Here is a 25,614-nt window from a genome sequence, read left to right as displayed (position 1 = left end):
ACTTACAGGGATATACTTTAAGGCACCTTTGCAACCTTTGCCTATTATTAAAGAGGCATTTGCCAGAGTGTCTGTAGATATTGTGAGGCCTCTTACTCAACCTTCTGGGGGGGAATATACTTTTTGTGGTGGATTTTTGCCACCAGGTGTCCTGAAGTCACTGCCTTGTCTAATATTGAGGCTGAAATAATGGCCAGTTTACAACTTTTAGCAGAGTATATTTTCCCAGAGAAATCCTGACAGACTGTGGTTCAAATTTCATGTCTGTTGTTTTTAAAAAGTTATGGGAATTGTGTGGCGTAAACCACCATGGCTGCACTCTACCATCCAGAAACTAATAGGCTTGTGGAAAGATTTAATGGAAACTCAGAAAACTTAGATGATAGGAGACTGAAGTAAGATCTTTTGATATTGGTAATCTGGTGCTGATACCAGTGAGGAAAAGCAAAATGCAGGACTATTGGAAAGGACCTTTTGAGGTGACTGAAAGAGAGTCAGTGAAGTCACATATTGTGATTGGGTGCTTGGGATGGGCCACACTGAGAATGCCACATTCTGAGCAGACTACAACAAACATGGCAGCAATCCCCAAAAACGGGTGGTTTATTCTATAATTAGAGTCACCAAACCAGTATAAAGAAAGCTTCTGTAGTACCACACGGGTTAACAAGAAGCCAAACACAGTCCCCTTTAGGCATACCAGCCCTTGGCTCCTATCTAGGCAACCAGGTATAATAGAGTGAGAGGTTACTGAAAACCCAATTCATTGTATGTGAAGTTCTACTAATCTCAAAGGATCAGACAGATACTTATCCCCAGGTCAATTTCTATCTCAGATCTTACCCAAATATCACGCTGTCAGCCAATCCTTAGTAAACTAACTGAAAATTTATTAATAGAAGAAAATAAGAGAGTTATAAATGGTTAATAGATCATATACATACAAATGATTGCAAAGGTTTGTAGCAGTGATAGAATAGACTGCTGGCTTGCAAAAGTCTCTCTGGTATCTTCCAAAAGATTGGAAGGTCCTCAGTCCATAGTTCAGAATACTCCTTTTAGTTGTAAATCCACAGAGAATGCCACTCTCAGGGTAGACTACAAGAAACAGGATAGGCAATCCCCAAAAACTGGTCACACATATAATGTAAGAAAGCCTCATGGCAGGGGAGCTGTGCAAACTGTGCATATCAGTAAGTTAAAAGCTTTCATAAAAGGGAAATGGCAGTAAATATGGTCTGTTGTGCTGATTAGGAAACACTCTCCCTTCCTTTTAATTGATTCGGTCAAAGAATACAGTGGAGACACATCATACGCGCATTTAACTTACGCGAATTCAACTATACGCGCTCTGCAAAAAAAAAGAAAAACAGATAAATAGTGCCGGCGAGTCCGCCCACCATTCCACTCAATGAGTGTATGCCCTGGAGCGAACGTGAGATGGGAGACGTGAATCTGCTGTCCCCTCAGTCAGTCTCAGTTCCCGCGTGCCTCTCATAGTGTGAGCATCTCACTGCGCGGAGTGTGATTCTAGTGTTTAAAGAGACGTATTTTTCGTACAACATGGCCCCTAAACGCAAGCCAACTACTTCATCTAGTGCTCAACTGAAGAAACAGCGATCTGTTCCAATGCTGGAGGAAAAACTGACTGTGTTGGACTTAGAGAGATGGTATGTCGGTCTCCAACGTGGCACATAAATATGGCCGCAATGAATCTAGCATCCGTGCCATCAAGATTCGAGAGAGAGAAATTTGTCAAGCTGTGGCATCAAGTACTCCAATAACTGCTAAGGTGATGAGCCAGGTGTGTGATAAGACTTTAGTGAAGACTGAAAAGGCATTAAACTTATGGCTGGAAGACAAGAACCGTAAACATGTGCCTATCAATGGCAACACGTTGCGAGAAAAGGCTCTTCGCCTCTACATGCTATTCAAACCTCCCGCCAAAGAGGGACAGCCTTCTGAGGAGAAGGAATTCAAAGCCAGCCAAGGTTGGCTTAACAGTTTTAGGAACCGCTTCAACCTCAAAAATGTGCAGACTACTGGTGAAGCTGCATCTGCCAATGAAGAGGCAGCAAAAGCCTACCCTGAACAATTAAAAAAAAAAAAAAGATAGCCCTTTTCTTCTATCTTCCGGAACAAGTTTTTAATGCTAACAAGACTGGGCTCTTCTGGAAAAAAATGCCCAACCGCACTTACATTTCGAAATCAGAAAGACAAGCCCCTGGCTTCAAAGCAGCTAAAGACCGTGTGACTATGTTGTTTTGTGGCAATGCGGCTGGGCATTTAATAAAGCCGGGCTTGCTCTACAGGGCTGCAAATCCCTGTGCCCTAAAAGGCAAGAACAAAAGTCTCCTGCCCGTGTTCTGGAAATCAAATAAAAAGGCTTGGGTGACAGCAGCATTTCTGGATTAGTTCCACAAGTGTTTCATTCCGGAGGTCAAGAGGTACCTCAAAGAGAAAGGACTTGACTTTAAAGTGTTGCTGATCGTAGACAATGCTCCTGGCCACCCTGCAGCACTCCGGTTTGTGCATAATGACTTTGAAGTCATCCTTCTCCCCCCCAATACCACCTCCACCCTCCAACCTCTCGACGAAGGCATGATTCGCTGTTTCAAGGCCACGTACACAAGGCTTACGTCTTACGGATACGTAGCGCTATGGACGCTGATCCCAATCTTAATGTGATGGAGTGTTGGAAGTCCTTCAACATTGCCGATTGCATCACTTATATTAAACAGGCAATGGATGCAATCAAGCCTGAAACAGTCAATGCATGTTGGCAAAACCTATGGAAAGAACGTGTGAATGATTTTAAGGGTTTCCCGACCATTGACAAAGAAGTGCAACGCATTGTTCAGGTGGCCAGACAAGTGGGTAGTTACGGCTTCGTCGACATCGTTGAGGAAGAAATTGAAGAATTAATTGAGAGCCTTAGAGAAGCATTGACTGATAAAGTCAATTGAACTGATAAAATTGTCTACAGAAGACGAAAATGATGACAACGAACAGGAAGAGCCAGCAAGTTGGAATCTTTATAAATTTGCTGAAGTGTTCCAAACAGCGAAACACTTGAATGATTTAATTTCTGAATAAGATCCCTCTAAGGAATGAAGCCTCAAAATCACACGTAGTATTACGGACGATTTGAGACCGTATCCAGAAAAGTGTGAGCAGCTCAAGAGACAACAGTGACAGTTGCCGATCACCATGTTTTTCGAGGAAAAACAACCAGCAGCAGATGAGCCTACGCAATCAACTTCTCGAGCTGAACCAGAGCCAACCACTTGTCTACGACTCACTCTCCATCACCTCTGTCTCCTGGATCGACATCAAGCCCTGACGACCCCCCAATAGTGTTGTCAGGGGAAGAGGAAGACTAATCCTCGCAGTGTGTACAGCACCAATCTCTCTCTCTCTGATGTAATTAAAAATACAGTACTGTAAAATTATATTTTGCATATGTACTCTATTATATACTGTACATTACTGTATACGTTATACATATTACTGTATAGGGTTGTATACACAAAACCATGTACAGTATACTGTACTTTATGGATGATTTAAGGGATTTTCAAGGGTCATTTTGACTATACGCTATTTTCACCTTACGTGCTGACTTTAGAACCTAACCCCCGCGTAAGATGAGACTCAACTGTAAAGAAGAAACTCCACTGGAAAGCATTGAGTTTGGGGAGAGTTTAAATCCAATCCGAAAGCCGGGAATGCTGGCCCTTTTAAAGCACCACAAACAGGTATTTTCCAACCAGCCAGGTTTAACAAACAAGATTGTACACTCCATTCAAACCATGGTGCTCCACCCAGCTACTAGCAGAGCATCCTGGGCTAAAGGGAAAATGCAGAAGCAGATTCAAGAAGCGGTTAAAAGCATCCTGGAAATGGTAATCACTAAGTCAAAAAGCCCTTGGACATCTATTGTGATGGTTTCTAAGAAGGATGAAAGCATGAGATTGTGTGTGGATTATAGGAAACTAAATGTAATCACCTAGTCTGATCCTTACCCCACACTCCAAAGAGAGGACTTTCAGGACTGATTGGAGGGTGCACAATTTATAAGCATACTGGATTTGACTCATGGGTACTGGCAAATTGCCTTAGATGCTGATGCTCAGGAAAAATCTGTGTATATAGTAGAATCTGAATTTTATGAATGTGAAGTTATGCCTTTTGGATTAAAAAATTCAGGCACAATCTTTATGGGGTTTATCAATGAGGTGCTGTAGGGGTTACAAACACTTGCCAGAGCCTATATAGATGACTTGGCTATTTTCAGTAGCTCCCTGCAAGAACACTGCAACTCGCACATGGTATATTACAAAGGTTAATAGCGAGAGAAGCTAACCTCACTGTCAAGGTGTCCAAATGCAAAACAGGGGCTGCAGAGGTATCTTACCTAGGGCACAGGATGGGCAGTGGGTTCATCTGCCACTCTGACCCCTTAAAAGTAGAAGTCATTAGGAGTTGACCTGCCCCTAGAACAAAGAAGCACGTCCAATTCTGTAAAGGGGTTTAGTGACACTGTGACCCTCATAACAGACCTTACAAAAAAAGGGAAACTAGACAGGTTGGTATGGACAAAGGCCTGTGAGAAAGTCTTCCAGAATATAAAAGATGCTTTGTCTAAAGAGCTTGTTTTAGTCAGCCCTGATTGCAACAAACCATTTGTGCTATGTACTAATGCTTCTAATATTGGATTGGGCGCAGTATTGATACAAGATGGAATGGGGGAGAGGTAAGAGGCAACCCATTGCTTACTGAAGCAAAAAACTGAACAAAACTATGCCATAATTTAAAAGGAGTGCTGTGCCGTGCCCAAACTACACATAGGCACAACTCTTTATTAAGGACTACTACCAGGATTTAATGCCCAGTAAAGGCTATTAAGTACATTTCAGGCTTAATTTTTTTGCTGCTGCCATGACATTGAAGGTGTAATTAGAATTTTTTTTTTCCCCAACAACGTCCAGCTGTGATGGCCAAAAAGATTTCCTCGAGTTTTCAACAGAAAATTCACATTTGGGTTCACACTAACGAGAATGTTTCAGCCCAGAAACATTTCAGGAAGTTATAATAACCTGAAACTGGGAGGTGTAATTGAAGTAATTCTGTAACCATACCACTAGGTTTTATTGCCAGACGAGACCAAATTTCTTTACATAGCTTATAACAAAACAGGTAGAATATTTCAAAAGTGCGTAACTGACTTTGGCTCAAAGGCTCATTTTCTAAAGTGACTTACGCACTTTCGAACATTTTAACCCACACCTACACCACATCCTGTAAGTGTCAGACAATACAGCTTCTGAAAACTGAAGCAGAGTTTTGATTCCTCTAACATGGTATAACACATCAACACAGAAATGCTGTTTTCTTGTATAAGTGTGCTGCCACACACATACTTACAAATATTTTCATAAAGACTATTTTTAATCTGTGAACTTTGGGATATTAGACAAAGAATCCCAAAACTGATCTGCAACTAGTGCTGAAGTTATTAACTTTTAAAATCATCTAAGAAAGTTACCTTGATTGCCAAAAAATGTCAAGAGTTGCCTTGCTTAGAGGACATCTAGTGATCACAGATTCCCCAGCCAATAATACATACCTTTACCCCAAGGTGCCACTCTGTAAGAGCTGTTTGCCCTGTATATCTCCAGTTCTCAGTAGGACACTAAAAAGGATGTTTTTACGGCACAGTGGGTTAGAAATACAGCACATCACAAGACATAGCAGACCACAGGAAAGCAGCTACCAGCTGTGTAATCACTCCTTGTTGGCATCACAAAATCAGTAAAGATTTGTTATTTGGGAATTTAATCCTGCCCTCATTCAAATTAATGGAAAAACTGCTATAAGCCTTGAATGGTGCAGGACCAAGGTCTTGATGAGTATCAAACACTTCTCCTAAAGGAAGTTAGGAGAAGGATTCTTTTAATCTTCTAATGAAATTCACAACATTTTACTGAAATTGTTTTTACTGTCAGAAGAGTTTCAGTTGTTTCAGTTCACATATAAGTTTTCTCAAAAAGTTAATGAAGGAGGACTCTATTCATTTTACTGACAAAGCACTTGTTTCAGATGCCGCACTTCCAATCAGTACCCAGCCCAGGCCAAAGAAGCTAATAATCTAACCAGTGGATCAAATTCAGTGATGAAGCCTGGTCAACAATACTGAAAGGGAGCACTCTGAATCTACATTAAGCCTTTTCTAGAAAATTAGTGTGCAGTGTCCTTGTGCTATCACATGTCAAATGATGCCTAGATGTTTCACAAGTCATTATGAACGATTAATGAGTGAAAAACTGTCACTATATTAAATTATGCACCTATTTTAAAAATGTGTACTTCTAACAGGACAACTGCTTGTCTGGCTTGTATAGAGTGGAAGTCTAACAGACTTAATTACTTGAAGCTGGAGAAGCACTATAAAAATGAAAGAGTCCCCAATTATTTAAATATTAATTACACTTATTAGCCCTGTCTGACCAACCCTTGATGTCACCAGCATACGACAGATTTCATGAGATTGGGGTAAGTATAAACAAACCCAGCCAAATAAAATGGGGAGATTATTAAGGCCCTGTCTATACCAAATTTTAATCAAATCTGTGAACAATTAACGACAGCTGGCTCTAAAAATGAGTTGTATCCACATATGCCATGGACTATGTTTGGTTAGTAACTATGTCAGCCTTCAAGCAGTAAACTGCCTGGGATGAGACACGTTTGTCTTGATGTTCCTCAGTTATTATTTTTACTCTCCAAAGATGGAATCTCAAATCATGCCTGTGTAAATGGTTTACCCAGTTCTCCTTTCTTACAGCTCTCTGTGGTGTCAGATATCCTAGAAAGCATTGCTGTACATGCTGCTGTGTCAGCTTATGTGCATTTCCTCCAGACCTTGTTGAAGCAATATGGGATAAACAGCCAAGATGTTGCAGAATGAACCGATTTTAATGAGATTTCATATTTTTGTTTGCAGTTTAGCAACTTCATTTTTCCGTTCTTCCAGAACTTATGCATAAATACCATCCAGTCCCAATGACTTATTGCTCTTAATTTATCAATTTGTTCCAGGACATCCTCTTTTGATAGTTCTACTCTTTTTCAGGAAATAAAGATGATCTCCCCAACATTCTTTTGGTGAAGCTTGGCTCAAAAAAAATAATTTAGCTTCCTTGAAACGTCCTTATGTTCCTCAGCAGCAATCTTTACTCTTTGCTAGGTCACCAGACACACAATTCTCTTGTGGGTGGCTTCTTCCTTACAGTAAACTTAAATAATTTATTGTTGTGTGTTGTCTATTTGCTCCTCAAATCCCCTCTTATCTCTCCTAATTTTCTTCTTGTATTTTCCAGAGACAGGTTAGGCTCCTACCTCCTGGCTTCACAAGGGTTGGATTTCCATTTCTGAAGGATATGTTGGGCTCAAAAAGAGCTCTTGAATCCTGTCATTTAACATTGTCATCAATATATAGGGGGGGTTGTCTGTTTTTCTTCCCCTTACCTTCTTGCTTTTTTTGTTGATGATGTCTTTTTTGGGAGGTGAGAGTAGAAGAAAACATCCACAAAAAAGGCAAGGGGAAGAAAAATAGACAAACCCCCTATATGTGAGACTGCTATGGTTGCTTAAGTATCCTCCATGTTGAGTCTAAAGAGTTCAGTTTCCGTACCTTCAAACTTAATGACTTTTTAACTAGTTTCTTCACCATTTTTTAAATTCCCCTTTGTAAAATTTAATATCACACTGCTAGATTTTTATTCAGCACTCCTCCAAGGTTGAACTTAATATAGATATTAGTGGCTCAACTACAGTTACTTCTTGAACCACTTCTCCGCGTCACTTTGGACTTCATCAAGAACAGCTTTTCCTCTGGCACTTAGAACTAGGGCCAGGCCTACACTACAGACTTATATAGGTATAACTACATCAATCAGCCGTGTGAAAAATCCACACCCATGAGCAATGTAGTTATACCAACCTAACCCCCAGTGTAGACAGCGCTATGTCAACGGTAGAGCGCTTCTCCCATCAACATAGCTACCGCCTCCCGCAGGGATGGATTAACTACGTCAACAGGAGGAGCTCTTCCGTCAGCATAGGAGTGTGTTCATTTATGTGATACAGCAGCACAAGTGAATCAGTGCAGCTGCGCTGATGCAGCATTTTAATTGTAGACCTGCCCTAGCTGTTACAAGAACAAGACAATTAAAGGAATCCAGTTGTGACATCTGACCAGTTTCCATGCAAGTAGCTGAAGTCACTCATTAGGACTGTATTATTAGACTGAATTGTCTCTTTGAAGTCCTTCAACATTATGTATTCAATATTCTTCTCCTAATCAGGAGACTAGTAGTATACCTCAGATTATATTTGTATTTTTATGACTTATGATTTCTATCCATATCCAAACAGATTCACAAGTCACTAACATTTTATTTGTAAAACTAAAAGATTCTATGATCCCCATCTCTATGACCTAGTCCAAGGGCGGGCAAACTTTTTGGCCTGAGGGCCACATCGGGTTTCAGAAATTGTATGGAGGGCCAGTTAGGGGAGGCTATGGCTCCCCAAACAGCCAGGTGTGGCCCAGCCCCCGCCCCCTATCCGGCCCTCCTGCTTCTTGGCCCTCCTGCTTCTCACCCCCCCAGGACTCCTGCCCCATCCACCCTCACCTCCCCGCTTTCTGTCCCCTGACCACCCCCGCACCCCCCACCCCTAACTGTCCTCCACCGCCCATTCCAACCCCTCTCCTTCCTGACTGCCCCCCCCCAACCGGGGCCCTGCCCCATCCAAACATCCCTTCGCCAAGACCCCTCCACCCCTAACTGCCCCCAACCACCCCATCCAACCCCCCCTCCTTCCTGATTGCCCCCCCCCGGGACCCCTGCCCCATCTCCCTGTCCCCTAACCGCCCCCAGAACCCTTGCCCCCATTCAACGCGCCTGTTCCCCACCCTCTGACCGCCCGGACCCCTATCCACACCCCTGGAGCCTGACCACCCCCCGAACTCCCCTGCCCTCTATCCAACCCCTCTTCCCCTCTCCCTTACTACGCTGCCTGGAGCACTGGTGGCTGGCGGCACGGCTGCACCAGGACAAGCAACCGCGCTGCCCAGCTGGAGCCAGCCATGCACCGTGCAGCACAAAGCACCGGGTTAGGCCGAGTTCTGCAGCTGCGCTGCCTCGGGAGCTTGCGGCCCCACCGCCCAGACCACTGCACCAGTGGAGCAAGGGGGAACAGCATGGGAGGGGCCGGGGGCGAGCCTCCCTGGTCAGGAGCTCAGGGGCCGGGCAGGAGGGTCCCGCGGATTGGATGTGGCCCGCGGGCTGTAGCTTGCCCACCTCTGACCTAGTCAGTCCTTCCTGCATAGTTTATAACCCAATATTACATTATCTCATTAATTTTCATCATGTTTCAGTAATTCCTATTATGTTAGAATCCTCTTTCATTGTCAGGCATTCTACTTCACCTCTGAAATGACGAGATACTCTTCCTTCATATGCTTGGTTTTTTTCCCCAAGATAAGAAAAGCTTTCTCAACTGGAGATCAGAGAAGCCAGTTCTGAGATGGATTTGTTCTACGTTGTCCTTATATGCCACCTCGAAAAATAACTAGGTCTCTGTTCAGCAACTTTGGCCTCAAGATTCTGCACCTGGGCTCTGAAGCCATAATCTGCGCTATACCCCACTTGGACACAAGTTAAGTACTAGTAATTGTAAATGAGACCCTCAGTGCAGAAAACTGGGTAGCTCCCACGTCGATTAAACTCATGTTGGTCTCCTACCTCTATAGTTTACTCTGACTTGTTACTGGGTTTTATATTAAGTTAGAAGATAATTTAAACAAACAACTAAAACTTGAACAGTGTCTTCTTCAAGACTGATCACTCTCCCTGAACTGACCTACAAGACCACATATTTCTTCCCACCTCTCCTCAGCTGTGATACGTACAAGTCTGGCTTGAAGAGCAGATGGGGTTATTAGGCATTTATACATTTTTAATAAGTAAAAATAATTTAAACATTTGAAAATGTAAATATGTCTATATAAAAATTATTAATGTGTCCCCTCCTACTGCACCCTTCCTATGTCATTTGTGATTTTAGATTATGAACTCTTTGGGGACAAAGACCATGTCTTCATAAAGCTGTTGATCAAAGCCTCTGGGTATTACTAGGATACATACATTGAATGATAACTTTAGTCAACTAGCAATTGCCCTCTTTTGCTCAGTCTTTCAGAGCTTCACTATTTCTGGAGCATCTCTCAATTTAAGAATATACTCTCAATAGCTATGGTACCTCTGTATTTTGTATCTAAACACGAGAACTCACTCAGACAGCTGGCCCTACCTATAACTCATTCATTTCAAATACTCAGACTTCAGAGATACCAGTTCAAGGAGTGCAGTTGTATTAACTGTCACAACTGTAACAACTTTTTAACTATTTATTTTAAACATTATGGTCTAAGTCACAAAAATCAGTGTTCATTTCAAATCAAATCTCAGTTGTGACAGATTCTCTCTCTTACTCTCTAGTTCATCATGGAAGCTACAACCTTATGATTCGCTATCTTTTCCTGGGATGGTTGCAGGGAGTTCGCAGCGAGGGGTGGAGGTTTCAGTTTATTTTGTAATTCACAAGTTTATTTACGTAAGACACACAGGCGCCTCAAAAGTGTGTTTGATAAAAAAATCACTAAAATAAATGCTTATGTTTTTAATATAAGCCACTATAAAATAAATACAGTTGGAATATTCAGTATGCAAAATGTTTTAATCAGTTTAGCCTGCATAAATTAAGAATTCTAAAAACAGAAACGTAACTAAGTTTGCACCACACATTCCCATATTGCCATTATGCTCCAGTCACAATGGCACTGAAAGTATTTTGTTCTTTAATGCTACGTAGGAGAATGGTGAAAACAGGGCAGTAATTGAGATAATCCATTATAATGCTTGAAAAATATGAGGCATTAGCATTAAAAAAAATTGAAAAGCTCAGGAAAACAAGCATGTGTAAACAGAGGCATCCTGTACTTACATATTGGATGCAAGCTTAACTGCCAGTCTAATAATTCAATTAAAGGAACACAAAATTTAGCCTATTAGCATTAGGGGCTCCATCATGTTCTATTCAAATCAATAGGAGTTTTGTCATTAACTTAAATGAAAGTTGGATCAAGTCCTAGCTGTGGGACTCTCCCTTACCCTTTGCACACACACAAATGGCAAGAAATGTACTGGGGTGTCCTACAGGGTATGCATAGACCTGTACATACATCACGTTACAAGAGGACACAGAATCATATGGAAGTCAGAAATAGGAAGCTACCTATAAGGTCATCTAGTTCCAGTCCACCTCCCTGCTCATGCAAGATTATTCCCCATAATGTTTTTAAATATTTTATCAAAGAGCTGTAGATTCTCCAACTGACTAAGCTTTCAACACTTACCTTGGGAGACTATTCCACAGTCTAAAGAAATCTCCATATTAACATTTATTTATATGCAGTTTAAATTTCCTTTAATTTCATCCCATTGCTCCTAAGATAAGGAGCTATAATAATTAATACCTCTTCCTCTTTGGTAATTATACCCTTCAAATAGTTGTTGACTTAAGTCTTTTAATCTTTGCCGGCAGTCGTAACACGCCTTTATAAAAGCTACACATTTAGTTCACTCTTTTCTCTCAAATAAATCTCTTTAGTCACTTTTGTTGCTCTTTTATGCCCTCCAATTGGTCAAAATTTTTCAGGTAATGAGGTGCCCAGAACTCAACACAACATTCATGGTATACTCATACAGGAGCCACATAGAAAGGAACCTTGAAGCTTGATGCGATGCTTCCATGAGTGGAAGCCAAAAGTGCATTGCCCTTTTCTGAGACCAAATCATAGCAAATTCACGATCCCACATTCTAAATAGCAAAACTTCAGCAAGCACCAAGGGAGAGGAGAAAGAGAGTTTGGGGTGTTTGATGGAAGACTACTAGCTTTAGTGCTCGTCAGATGAGAGAGACTGGGGAAATGCATGCACCATTCCAGAGGATGGTAATCATCAGACAGTGCCCCCCCCGCCAGCTCCATCCTGCTGTGCAATTGTTGACACCGGCATCTCTTTCTCATGAAGTCCAGTGAGCATTCCCACTATCTGACAACTTGTTGCAACACATCCTCTTTTAGCAGGTTAGAGCATCTCAGGAATGTTTCTCCAGTTCTCAGCCTAACACTGTTTTTCATTGTCCGACCATGTCAGAAGAAAGACAAGAGGCAATGGATGTGGTTTAATAAAGCTGCAACTGTATTCACCTAAAATATCTGGGAGTATCCAGCAAAAAGTTCAACAGTGCAGGTCAATCATCCTTTCCTTAATCGTTTCCACATAACCCCAACCAAGTCCCAAAAACACTACTGCTGGTACTTCACCATCCTCCCCCTATATCAGGTGAAAGAGGGCTATAAAAGGAGGGTACTTGGTGACCTGCTGTACAGTATTCAGGAACCCCAAACTCCCTGCCCCCCAACTCAGCTCCCTTAAGGGAGGTTTTCCTTCAAATCCTTTTCCAATCCATTTTATCTGGCAACCCATACTAAATATCTGTACTGGACATCTGCCATAAGAGGCACCAGCAAAATGCTTGGCTGCCTCTCCCTCAGCAGGTCCCACAAGTCTATATCACCTCTCAGTTAGCCTGTTTTATGATCCTGAAAGTGAAACTACAAGAAAATGTCCCAATACCTGGGACATTTTGACCTGCTGTTTCTCCAGTTTTCAGCCTACCCTGTTTTTCATTCTGTCCCTTACCTTTAGCACAGCTTCCAATTTAATCAGCCAAGTCCACTTCCTCTTTAATCCTTTCACCTGATGTAATCTTAAAACAATCTCCTCCATGTTGTCATTATTCCTTACAAATTTTGCACATAAAATTGTATCCTTGGCATGGTATATGCCCGCCTGAATGTGATTTAAACTCTTTGAACCAGGGACAATTTCTTGTGTTTGCGAAGTTCCATGCACAACGTTCCATAAATACCAGTTATTAAAATTAAGAGTGTAAAGAGTCATTTTTGCTTGTAACAGAACACTGAAGACATGTCCTACTTTACCCCAAAAGGTGCTCAGTGAAATTATTTTAATGTTTTTATATTCAAAAGTCAACAGATGAGAAGCAGAAATTTACTGTATAGAGAGAAGAAAGAGTTCTCACCCATGTTACTTATTTACAAAGGTAGCTGTTGCCAATTCTTAAAATAGAAGATGGGTAGTTCTCAGCCTTACAGCCTATTCCATGATGAAAACAGGAAAAATCAGGGTAAAAGTGAAGTAGCATTGCTATTGAGTAACAGGTTGCCATAGTAAAACATTTAATGGCCATTCAAACAATGTGTTATCTACTAATAAAAAAAAATCAATCCAGAATTCAAGAAGATAGTTGAGGTATCTCCATTTAGGACCAACAGTTGTTCCTTACAAATTCTGTCTTTTGAAAAGAAAAAATATATATGACACCATAAAGCCCACAGTTCATATTTGTCCAAATACTTGTTATTTAAAAGAATACTTCAAAAGTTAAAGTCCCAAAATCTGACCTTCTCTAAAATCATAATGGCATGGGGAAAATTTTAAAATTCTATTTAAAGCCTATGTATTGTATTTGTTAGGTTGAGAAAACTGCTAAACCAAAGTGCCATGGTTTTCCTACCTCTTAAAGATCAGTTCTTTAATTTAAGTAAGTTCTATTTTCTATACTTGTGAAGTTGAGACGCTCTATGGACTAGATTTAGCTGATGTAGGAACTGGCATCTTAAGTTCTAAGTAAGAGCATGTTCAGTTTGTTATTAGTATGACGTACTCAATCATCTTTTCATTTTAAAAAGCTGTAAAGAAATAAACTGTTTCTCAACACCCTGGAGTTTTGTATCATGAGCTTATAGGTTTACATCACAGCAAATGATTAGTCACGATCTACTGTCACTCCTAAGAATGACACTTCCATTTGTTTTGGCTAGAAGCTAATAAGAGAGCAGAGTAACTCATTCCAAAATATCCAAAGCAACTGTAACAAGTTGACAGAGTTCCATAAATAAAGATATCAGTGAACAAATATATGCACAAGGGAACTTCAGGGGCCAGATCTTCACCTGACTCAAGTTGTCATATGTCCATTGACTTCAACTGAGCTATGACAATTTACACAAGCTGAGGATCTGACCAATTGTGAATGATTTATGAGAAGGTGGGAGCAGCCTCCAAAAATTCTGCTTGCCCAAGTAATTCTCTCCCACTCCCACACCATCATCACAAAGCTAAGCCTAGAAATAGCAAGTTCTATGGCTAGGCTAAGAAGTTTTGCATGACAACTTTATATGGCTAAACTAATATGTACTTTGTGAGAAAATAAGAGTATGTGGCTATATAATTCACAAATGCAACAACACGGATTACATTGGCAACAAAAGGTTATCTAGAGCTAAGAGAAAGGTTAAGTTCTAGGGCCTCTGAGTAACACATAGAATTCTGAAATCAAGGCTGAAACTCTCCAGGAAAACGACACATTTTCAAGTGTTTTGCTTCCTGAGGATTTTGCTGGGATTGCTGAAGAATTCCAGTGTCCAAAAGTTTCAACTTCAACACACTGATTGATAACTAACTAATATCATATACAGTACAAGTCATATAATTTAGGCTGTCTAGTGATTCTTCTCATTGGAGCAGAGAAATGAGACTCGAGATGTAAACGCAAGTATTCAGTTATCACAGATTACAAAATCAAGTTTGTTTTTAAAAGATATGTGCTCTAAATGCATCAAGTGTGGAACTAGGTTTTGCTCAAATATAAGGAGAAATCCTAGTACATTATCTGAGCAAGTGCTGATCCAAAGTACCAAAAGGTGGGTCAATAAACAAAGTGACTGAAAGTAAGTACTGGGTATTATTCTGAACATAGAGTAGGTAATAAGTTATCATTCATACAGTTTTATAGAGTACCTAGATATAAACTTAGCACATCTTAGGAGGAGGACAATAACAGGGAGGAGCCCGTTCATTGTGCCTTCAAGTGGAGTGATTGCCTTAACTATGACTTCTAGTTCTTCTAACATGAGAAAACAATATTTTTCCATGTAGTTTGTGGTGCTGACTTTTTCATAATAGTCTTAATGTAAATATATTTGAAGGTTTTTTTTAAAAATAAGTGTGATTGTTCGTATACCATGCTAGATCAGAAACTAAGATGCAGCTGTCTATGCTATAAAACAGCAGTTCTCAAACTTCATTGCACCATGGCCCCCTTCTGACAACAAAAATTACTACATGACCCCAGAAGGGGGGAATCGAAGCCTGAGCCTGCACAAGCCCCACCACCCCAGGTGGGGGGCCAAAGCCCCAGCAAGTCTAATGCCAGCCCTGACCACAGTTTGAGAACCGCTGCTATAAAGGTATAATGGACTGACATTTACTTTTTACATGGGCAAACCACCAAGTTTAAAGAAACATATGATGTATGTTTATGCATGGCTTAACATACAATTGTGGCTGCACTGAGCTGTAACTGTCATTCTGACCAATGTGGTTTGGGCTAAATTATGTTAAAAAAATAAATTAGTCCACTTAAAACATGATTTGGCCCCAAACAGAGCACCAAAAACTGTATCAGAACCCAGTACAGTTAAACTGTGCTTTCCACAACGTGGATTTCTTTAACACCCATTGCTTTTATTATATTACATCCTAAGATCTCATTTTTTCCTACTTCAATATATTTTCTCCTTGTGTAATACACATACATGCTACAATACAGTTTCTGTTGTTTACTTCTATTAACTCTTTTTTTTTTAAAGTTAAAAGAGATCAGCATGACTATTTTAAGTGTTGTTTACAAACCAACAGAATTTTTATTTCAGATTTTCCATTCCTTATTATTACTTTAGTTGGATCCCAAGAGTCATATAATGCTTTCCATCTATCTGCACAACTCCAGCTGATATCAAGAGCACACGCAGACCAAGGGCATAAAAATTATTGACTTTGGAAAAATGAATAAAAAGTAAACATTGTCAAGAATTAAGTAATGACAGAAAAGATGTGTGCTCATCTTAAAAACAGAATAGTCAGTTTCTTCAAATTCTTCAACATCAGATGAGTCATTGAATGAAGATGTCCATTGAAATGGAAGAACAGATCACCAGTGAGTACACCAATCTTGACATTTTCAGTACCACTGTCATCAAAGTATAGCAGTGAGGATCATTTAAATTTGTGTTTCAGGCCTCTCCAATACCAGGTTCATTCAGAAGCAGTGTACAATTTTTGGTGTGTTGAGTATAAACGAAGATGATTGTGCGGTGAGGCCATAAAAACAGTTAAAAGTCAGAAGTTGGCGTTAAAAACATTTCATTTATTGTAGCACAAATTTAGTAAAAAAAAATTTAAAGTACTGACATTATTTTGTCTTGGATATATTTTTCCAGAAAGATTTAAACATGCAAGTTCACTATTAATTGCAAGTCTAGATATAATGGGGCGGGGGAGAAAACAGAGGGGAAGGGAAAATTAAAGAACTAAAAGATTCACTACGGATATTAATGCAAGATTGTCAGGTAACTTCGTAATGGGTAAAAGCATCCAAAACAGAGGAAAAATACATTCCTATTTAATGAAATTGATTCTAAGTCAACAGAAAACCACATAATAGTGTCCAACTTGCTCAACATGCTATCCAGCAATGAACAGAGAAGCATAAGGAGCTCTCTGATATTTTCTCAGGCAACAAAAATAAAAGGGAGAGTTGAGAGAACTTCTAACGCATAGCACACTGCAAACAGGGCACCTCTCCAAGGCATGACAGTCACTTGTTAAAAATACCCTACTTTCCTCAGTATCAACTCCTCACAGGCTGAAGTTTTAACAACTATTTCTGAAACTGAACCTCATAGGTAACTTTATACAGGTAAGTGACAACTAAGACCATTCCATAAACCAATGGGATAACTTCAGTCACTTATGAACTCCGACTATATTTTTAGTCTCACAAAAATGGACTTTTTCCTTCTGTGGCTCAAAAGATTGATTTCTAAGCTATTTTATATTGCCAGAATTTTATTTATTTTTAGCAAAGACCTAAAGGTTGCTGTCACAATACAATAGTAACTACACTTGTCCTCTCCACTTCCACAAAATTACATACACAAGAGAGAAAAATTAAGGTTTCATGGAGACTTAAAGTGACTCAACTGTTTTGTAACCACATGAGCTCACACCTGCAGTTTGGTTTCAAAGAGATCATTTGTTTAGCTCCTAAACCTTCTCTACATACCACACTACTACTATTATATTATTCAGCAGGAGAGATGCTGAATCATAGTTTTGTCAGAAACCCTTCTTACATATGATATACTTTTGGATGTGAATTATTTTTAGAGAGGCACAGGGGGAAGGAAGGAGGCAGACTATAGTGGCTCCCAAATGAATGTGTTCCTTTTCAGGACAGATCAAAGACAGACGCCACTGACCTAAAACCACAGAAAGGAGGGAAGTGCATTAAAGTTAGTCACCTATATGATGGAATTGCAAATTATATTTAATAGAGTAATACATTCCTTCCTTTTGCTTGACTCATTCCAAAATGCATATATACAACATATTATATAGTTAATGGTGCTGTTGCACGAATTTGCATATCTCTGTAATGGACAACCTACAAATATGGCCTACAAATTTCAAGTATTAACACTGACACAGCATACGTTAAGCCAACCAAATCCTAAAGTCACTTAAAAGCTTCTTTTAGAGAGAAACCTTCAACCCTATAACATTTTAAAGCTGTTTATCTTATGAAAGTAAAACTGATTAATTACAATAACTGTGAATACTTCATGTGCCAGAGCAGCATACCCTCCATGCATTTCTATCTTTCCCTTCAGTTGGTTTACTACATGTAAAAAACAAATATCCAAGGAAGAATTTAAACAAATTTTACAAAATATTAATAACTTCCAATTTAGTTTTATTTTTAATAATGTTACATTCACCTCTATTTTCATATTTTGCAACTGCATTTAGTGCAAAAACCAAAGCACTTGAAGCTTTGCTGAAGAAGTCTTACTAACAGACATTTTTAAATAACCACACACTGCCCAGCCAGCTCTAATTACAAATGACCTGGATAGTTAATAATAAAATAAGCTGCATAATATAATTAAATTTAAAACAAACCAAAGATGTACTAAGCTTCATCTACAAGAAATTACAAGTTAATTAAAGTCTTTTTTTTTTTTTTTATGTATACTGTTCTTAGAGTTTAAAAAAAAACAGGGCTACAGTAAGGCTTCATTGACAAGTTTCTTTTAATTAAAGAAAAAAGTCCCCTCACCAATCTATGACTATGTACTTGAGCAGCATAGCAGATGTGAAGAGCATAGCAACAGCTTAGTAAAGGACATAAAGGATATCATGTCCAAAAAAAAATACCACAGAAATGTATATGGACAAAATGTAATTATCCCATTTGGAATTTGGTTTATGCACCAGGGCCAACATCACTACTCTTATTAATGTCTCAGGATCTTGGGTTTACGCTTCATCTCAAGGATAGCACCTCCTGCAGCACAGCAGCCCATAAAACCACGCTGACCAAAAGACAATAGTGCCATTTTAATGAACTACCAACTTTCTGCTGAACCCTGGGTTTTCCAAGGAAGTCTCCCATCTAAATACTAATCAGGCTAAACCTGACAAATGTGATACGAACACACTTTGAGGTGGTATTTTTGCTGACAGTGAGGACTTGCCTACACCATAACTTCGAGGCCCAGTTCTGCAATTTCCTGGTTGAAGCAGACAGACTGCTTCAACCAGGCAGGTAACATGATCAATGCCTTAATTTGTAACCAGTTAATGGTTAGTATTCTCAGAAACCAGAGCAGCTGGTCATGTTGCCCTGGTTAGCAACCTAGGCTGGCACACAGCTGTCTTCCTGTAAACAAGTTGTAATGCTTTATTGCAGTGTACACAAGAATCCTTAACCATGTCTTTGTAAACGGTTTCGCTGGTCCTCCTTCCTGCTTGCTCTCTGAACCTTAACACATCCCAGCATCTGCTGCCCAACACACCAGCACTGCTCCATTGTTTCCATGTGCTCCCAGTCTATCTGTTGCATCCACTTGTTTGTATTTGGATTGTAAACTCTCCTGCTGATAATAGCTCACCTTACCTGATCACTCTCATTACAGTGTGTATGGTAACGCCCATTGTTTCATGTTCTCTGTGTATATAAATCTCCCCACTGTATTTTCCACTGAATGCATCCGATGAAGTGAGCTGTAGCTCATGAAAGCTTATGCTCAAATAAATTTGTTAGTCTCTAAGGTTCCACAAGTCCTCCTTTTCTTTTTGCAGATACAGACTGACACGGCTGCTACTCTGAAACCTGTTTCCCATGATGTATTTGTAAGGTGCATAGCACAATGAGATCCCGATCCATGATTAGGACTCCTAAGTGCTACCACAATACAAATAAATAATACTTTGCACTTTTATCCTACCTTTCAACCCATGGTCTCAAGGCCCTTATAAATTTTTACAGATCTTCTAAGGATTTTGCAAATTGATAAGGAGATATCTAAAGTAGGTAAAAACTGGAAGTTAACAGACACCTGGTTTCACAATTTATAAATTTAAAGCGTATCTTTTTCTTGTAAAAAAAAAAAATTTATATCACTTCAGATCATTCAAATAAATGAAAAGATTGCCAAGAGAGCCAACTGAAATAAATATATGCGGGGAGGGGAGGGTGTTTGTCTCTTTCTTTAAAGCAGTATTTGGGTTAGTTCATTTAAAAAAATTACTATATTTGTTCTGTACATTGAAAGTTTAGTTAACTAGGGGAAACTGCTTTTATTTTCTGGATTTACCTCAAGATGTGTACATTTTGTAACAATCAACATAGCAAATGGTCCAGGCAGTGTCCTTTCAATATCTTTTTCAGCAGTCAACTAGCAGTCATTACCTATAAAGACTTCTGATTGAGGTCACTTTTTGAAAGTGTCCAAAATATTACTTTCCAGATACTTGTCTACTTTTTTTCTATTTTCAAATGAAAAAAAAAAGCCCTCTCAACAGCAATTGAACTAACATTTTATATGTCTTCCCCTACTGCAAACCAAGAGTAGTTATATTTGTACTACACAAAAATACCTCTCATTAAAATAGGCAAAGCAGCTTGCAACACCCACATGGGCCCAACAAATAATGTGTGGTATTCTACTTTCTTTTAACATTCAGATGAAAGGAAGCATGCTCAACAATCTCTCATCTCTCACAATGCTGGAAATTTTCTTAAATTATGAAAGTATCAAACTAACATATAATTACTAACGACTTGGAAGACAAAGCTTTCAGTGGAGGATCCTGACAAAACAATCCCTCTTTTACGCACAACGCAAAAGTATTTCTCAGTCCACCAGAGGAGAAAGAAGGGGACCTCATTTGGCAATCAATTTTGAAGTAGCTCTTGCAGTGCATTATCTGGCTGCATATCAGAGACATTTAAAATTCACAGACATGATTTTCTTACCATATCTATAATTGTTATTGCCAACACAGCCCTTACAGGCATTGTGTGTCCTGGCAGCTCAGACGTTTATTTCCCCACAAACTTTTAAAACTTCCAGATACAGAACCTGGAAGATCGGGAACAACAACATAGTTCTAACAATTGTAACTCATGTTTCGGTGGGATTTAGCCCTGACACCCAATCTGACTTATCCTGGGAACTGAAGGGGGAAGAGAATTTTACAGAGCATTTTAAAGCAACTTTCAGTGGTCTCACACTGTGGGAATGGAGAATTGCCGCTCTGCTTCAGAAAGATTTTTGTTTTTTTGAAACTTCCTCATGGTTTGAAAATCTCGTTCACGCTGTCCCAGCCCTGACTCAGCAGCCACCATGGAAGGTGGGTATTAAGAGAGGACAATCACAGAATCATGGGACTGGAAGGGACCACGAGAGGTCATCTAGTCCAGTCCCCTGCACTCATGGCAGGACTAAGTACGATCATTCTAGCCCATCCCGGACAGGTGTGGTCTGACCCAGTGACTAGTCCCAGCCCTGACCAGCAGCCAAGGGGGGTGGGGGGGAGCCCCGCAGGTAAGGGGATAGCAGCCACCAGAGAAAGGGGTAACGGGGGAGATAAGGACAGTGACGGCCCTGACCCAGGGCAAATAAGGACCCGTCCGCCGTCGGCCCCCAGGAAAGGGGAGGACCTCGGCCCCGCGACCCCCAGGGAAGGGGGTAGGACAGCCCCCGCAGCCCTTACGGCGGGAAACGAGCCGCAGGAGCCTGCTCCGCCCGGGACTCACCTGCGGTTCAGGGGCCGGACTCGGACAGCCACCTTCACCGAAGCCATGGCGCATCCCTGCCCCGGCCCAGGGCTGGCGCTGCCGGCTAGGGGACAGGCCACATCTCCGCCTCCGGCGCTACTGCATGCTACCGTCACGGCGGGCGGGCGGGCCGCCCCCCTCCCACGCAGCCGCCCGAATCACTGCGCCGGCCGGGCCGGGCCGGCTCCCCTTGTTGTCACGGCAGCCACGGGGCAGCGGCGGCGAGCTCCACCGGTACGGCGCCAGCGCAGGGACAAACCGCCGCGGGACGCGTTACTCCTCCCCCTCGCCTGGCTGCCGGCCGGAGCCCCGCCCACTGCGGAGCTCCCGGCACAGGCAGGGGCGGGGCGCGAGCCCGGGAGTGCCCCTCAAACGGGAGCCCGCTCACAGAGCGGCGAGCCCCTCGAGCCCAGGCGGGGAGCATAGTCACAGGGAGGGATCCCCACCCCACCCCCAGACAGAGACGGGTGGGCAGGTGCAGTCACTGGCCAAGCCTGTCCCCTGGGGGTACACACTCCTGCCCCCATGGGGCTAAACCCCATGGTGGGTTCAGCTGTTTGCTTCTTTTTCCTCACAGGAAGGATGAGCTCAAGAGCTGTAGGGTTTGTGTAATCAATCCCACACAGCATCTAATCCCAGATGATGGAGTGACCTGGCCCACCCATAATTAAAGATCTGATGAGCTCTGCAGTGGAACAATCACCCCAGGCAGCTAAAAAAAAAAAAAAAATCCCAGATGATGACTGGACCCAAGAGGAGCTGCCAATATTTTTTTAATTTTGGAATGTGATGAGAAGCAGGATGGTTAGGTTCTGGTCCATACCCTGCGAAAGCGGTGGGAGTCTTACTAATGGGCTTTGGTGATGCACAGTGGCATAATAAAAGTACTGTAAATTCTGGTATAATGCCAGGAAGTAAGGACATGAAGAGGAGCCCCGTCCTGCTCACACTGAAGGCAATGGGAAAATCCCACCTAACGCTGCGTTGTCAAGGCTTGCAAATATATTGCAAACACAGAAATAGGATTTTGGCCCCTTCTGCAGGCAGTCTTTCAATAATACAAACCGTTTTAAAAGATTGTGTCTTTGTACAGTGTCTAGTGGAGTCCTTCCAGGTGCTACCATAACACAAACACATTATTAATAATGATTAATTATGAAATTATTATTATTACTTAATCAAAACAGATGCCCAGATCCCACAAAGGATCAGGAGTTTTGTTTGTGGAATTGAAGGTTCGTTCTTGTGGCTCCCTTTGCAGAAATGGGACATGAAAGTGGACACTTTTTCTTTTACTGGTTTATTTAAAAGTGCTATCAGTTTGGTTTAAAGCTTGTTCTCCCATTTGGAGGATTTACAGGAGTACCTCTTTAATACATGTAAAAATTTGTCACATAACTCCCTCCCTCACATATAACAGTAATGTGAATCATTAACAAGAGAAATCAGGGAAATTCACACTGCAGTGGGTTTGCAAATTTCATTGTGACTGCAGATGTAATAATATAATTGTGCATTTACATAGCAAAGGCTATTTTGACAACTTAAAAGGGCTAGAAACTATTTTTTAAAAACAAAATTGGATTCTGGATAATGTGACAGAAAGTTATAGACAGTTCTCAGTTTGCAGCATGTGGATTTAGATTTCTCTTAATTTAAAATAATATTTTACTCTGTTTTATATATTACATATATTGTTCATATAATTATCAAAAATAACGATGTATGAGAACAAGTATAAACTACAAATAAAGCAGTTCATCACATTATTCAAAAAACATGAATACACAATGTTGTGATAATCAGTAAAATCCTGACCCTAATTAACTCAATGAGAGTTTTGCCATTTTCTATAGGGTGAGGTTTTCACTCAATGTTTAGATACATAATACATATGTGACAAAGTCATGTACGCTGTAAACAGGTACTGGGATGAGAAAGGGTCTTGTTTAAAATGGATATGCAAGGGGGATTGTCAAAATAAAAATAGTTTACTGGGGAAACCCTTAACACTTTAGATGATTAAAGACAAAATAGTTTTAAACAACTAATTTACTTTTCTGCATTTATGCTGTTTACTATAAGGCCTAGTAGGTCTCAAACCCAGACCTGTAGAGGTGCTGAGTAGCAAATACTCCACATTGTTATGCAGCAGCAGCCAGTTTGTGCTCCTCTACCCACAACCCACTATGGGCACAGACCACAGGAAGTCCCACTTCAAGGGGATGGGACAGACAGCAGCCTCATACCACCTGATTAGCAGTATCTCAGATCAGAGATCAGTAAATAATTCTGCAATTCTTTAAGATATTTAATCTTATCATTCAGATCATTTTTTCCTTGCAGAATTTAGGATTTTCCATCTTACATTATCATGAAGGATCTGCTAGCTAACTTTCAAATCTTTATTTGAACCACATCCCTCAATTGGTTAGAACACCCCTAAGAGAATGGCTGCATTGCAGAGAATGCTTTCTAGCTCAGGTTGACAGACACGTGCTAGCTATGTTTGAGCTAGCATGCTAAAAATAGCAGTGGAGCCATGGGTAACAGTTGCAACTGCTCAGGCTAGCCACCTGAGTAAAAACTCATCCAGACCCCCTGGGTGTGTACTCAGATTGCTAGCCCAAACTGCCACCCATGCTTCCCCCAGCTACACTATCTACCTAAGCTGGGAAGCATGCTCCCAGCTGCTGTGTAGATGTAACCCTTAGATTTACAGTTGGTTTCTTTGGTATTCCATTGATTCAATCTTGATCTTGCTGTCAGAAGACTGTGACTTAAACCCCATATTCTTTATGGAAATATGGTTATGATATGCATATGGCATAACTAAGATATATTTTATGCAAGATGGCTCATGTAAGGTATCATTGGAAACATTATGATTTACTGAATGTGATTATCCAATTTGTATGTATGTATCATTTTTGTATCCAAAGTTAGGAATATTGACTATGTAACAATTACAACTGTGTATGTACTTAGGAGACACCCACCAGACAGCCGGCCATCACAGCCTAGATGGGCCATTAGGAAGAAACAGTAAGACTGTGAAGATGCTAAACTCTCTCCTTCCTGAGAGGAAGGTCAGGTGATTAGGTCACCTGATGCAAAATACCAACTTGGACACTGCTGGTACTTTTCCTTTGTAGGTGGATGGGGATCAAACAAAGGTTTCCTGCCTTAGGCAAATCCCTTCTAAGTCTGGGGAGGGGGTTGATCTGGACTGTTCTCCACTGCCTTCCCACTCATGAAGAAAGACTGCTAAAAACACCCGAAGAGACAAAGACAAGGGCCGAGTCCAGATTGAGACAGAGGAGTCTAGTCTGTAAAGAGAAATAACTGGAACTGTAAGCTACAGAAAATCTGCATCTTCCCTAAGTCAACATTTAGGGTGAGAAATTATATTTTGTAACCAGTTTCTTTAAGATCTTAAAATTTGTATGCGTGTTTTGTTTTATTTGCTTGGTAATCTGCTTTGTTCTATTTGCTATCTCTCATAATCACTTAAAATCTACCTTTTATAGTTGTTAAACTTGTTTTTGTTTATTAGTAAACCCAGTTTGTGCAATCCATATTGGGGGAGGGGATGCAGAGGAGGGGAGAAGCTGTGCTTATCTCTCTTCACACTGAGGGAGAGGGTGAATTTTTATGAGCTTGCGCTGTGCAGATCTTTCTATACAGCGCAAGACAGTATTATTTTGGGTTTATTCCCCAGCGAGATGTGCACGTGAGTGCTGGGTGAATCCTCTCACACAGAAAACCCTGTTGAAGCTTAGGGTACCTTTCTGATGGTGAAGAGTAAGGCTGGGAATAGCTGGTCCCAGTGTCCTGGATCCTGGGTAAGGCTCCGATTTGGTCACGGAAGTCACGGAATCCATGAATTCTGTAGTCCTCCAGGACTTCAGCCCACAGCAGCTGGGAGCTGCAGGGTACCGCCACCGCCCGTGGTGGCCGGGAGCTGCAGAGTACCCCTGCTGCCCAGAGTGGCAGGGGCTCTGGAGTTTCCCAGTCCCCATGGGTGCAGGGATCCCCTGCAGCTCCCCAGCCGGGGCATGGAAGGGAGGAATCTCCCACAGCGCCCCAGCCTCCACGGGCGGGGGGGGGATCCCCCACAGCTCCTCAGCTGCCGCTGGGGGAATCCCCCAAGGCTTCCCAGTTCCAGCGGGGGGATCCCCAGCAGATCAACTGCCGCTGTTGGCA

The 25,614-nt window shown here is 41.1% G+C and overlaps 1 protein-coding gene across 3 annotated transcripts in view; it reads right to left on the bottom strand.

Annotated features, from left to right (window-relative positions):
- Nucleotides 1–21,680, bottom strand: part of KIF16B (kinesin family member 16B) — a 243,691-nt gene extending 222,011 nt beyond the window's left edge. For all 3 annotated transcript variants that reach the window (XM_073339553.1, XM_073339554.1, XM_073339552.1), the window contains exon 1: nucleotides 21,388–21,680. In XM_073339553.1, coding sequence (XP_073195654.1) covers nucleotides 21,388–21,434 — 47 coding nt within the window. In that variant the 5' untranslated portion in view covers nucleotides 21,435–21,680. The remainder of the gene's footprint in view (nucleotides 1–21,387) is intronic.
- Nucleotides 21,681–25,614: the final 3,934 nt, after the last annotated feature.

The sequence above is a fragment of the Lepidochelys kempii genome, chromosome 3 (assembly GCF_965140265.1).
Source record: "Lepidochelys kempii isolate rLepKem1 chromosome 3, rLepKem1.hap2, whole genome shotgun sequence".
Lineage (NCBI taxonomy): Eukaryota > Metazoa > Chordata > Testudines > Cheloniidae > Lepidochelys > Lepidochelys kempii.
This window is presented reverse-complemented; position numbering and strand designations above follow the sequence as displayed.